Genomic DNA, 926 nt, shown 5'->3' with positions numbered 1-926 from the left:
CCATTTTTACATTTAATTTACTGGTGTTCAATTTTGGAGGTTTTTCTCGAAACATATCTCCTCAAGTAGCCTCTTAATGACATGAACCTACTCTGAAGAGTCAACCATTTTCAATGTTCTTATGAGCTACCTTGCAAACAATCGTGTCACTTGAAATATTATTTGAGTTTAATAGTATTTACAAAACAAGAAGTATATACAGTGTAGTCATTGTATTGTCACTGGGACACAGCAAAATTTTTTTATAAATGAACAAGAACTAAAAAATGATTATTTTCTGCTTCATGACCCAGCTCCAAAGTTGCCAGCCTTCTCTGCAATCTCCAGGGCGCTTTTTAAGTTCTGATCAAATAGTTCACATCTGGAAATAGAAAATTCAAACATAATAAACTTGGCCACAAGGGGTAAAATACACTTAAAATTCCAGATTGGATTGGAGCGTAAGGTTAAAGGTGACCATGTGTACCTGATAGGCATCTCGAGTGAGTAGAATGGATTCTTTAGAGCAAAATCTGCATAGATCTCATATATTTTCCTGAGGAGAGCATCAATGCTGGCTTGTCGCGGGTCTGCCAGCACTATGAATTTTATTCCTGAGAGGACACAAAAGTTACATTTTATACAGGTGGTCATCTGGCATTTTTTTTTTTTTTTTAAACTGGGAGCAAATTAGCTTCATACGCCACCTGTAAGAGTCTGGAAACAGTGGAGTTTAAACACGTCCGTTTCCAGCATCTCAATCCCTGAACTTCCAGGCTCTGGAGACAGCTGTGATCCGATAGCAAACAACCTGGGGAAAACAAAAGATGCTGCAAATGTGCGAGAGAATTAGGAATGAAACCAGATGTACTGAATCTGACTTACGAATGAAACATAGACGCCAACATCAGCTTCTCATTGGAGCTGAGTCGAGCCCGTCCGAATCG

General features: G+C 38.8%; 1 protein-coding gene across 1 annotated transcript; it reads right to left on the bottom strand.

Moving 5' to 3' along the window:
* Nucleotides 1-150: 150 nt before the first annotated feature.
* LOC109506894 (trafficking protein particle complex subunit 4) lies at nt 151-923 on the bottom strand (the record flags this gene model as incomplete). Its single annotated transcript, XM_019855909.1, has 4 exons — nt 151-361; nt 467-593; nt 687-790; nt 865-923. Coding segments are annotated over 4 exons (369 nt in total), but the record flags the coding sequence as incomplete, so codon positions are not given.
* Between the last annotated feature and the right edge of the window lie 3 nt (nt 924-926).

This window comes from Hippocampus comes, unplaced genomic scaffold, assembly GCF_001891065.2.
Source record: "Hippocampus comes isolate QL1 unplaced genomic scaffold, H_comes_QL1_v1.1 scaffold2375, whole genome shotgun sequence".
Taxonomy (NCBI): Eukaryota; Metazoa; Chordata; class Actinopteri; order Syngnathiformes; family Syngnathidae; genus Hippocampus; species Hippocampus comes.
Note: the sequence above shows the minus strand (reverse complement) of the source record. Positions and strands in the feature narration are given on the sequence as shown.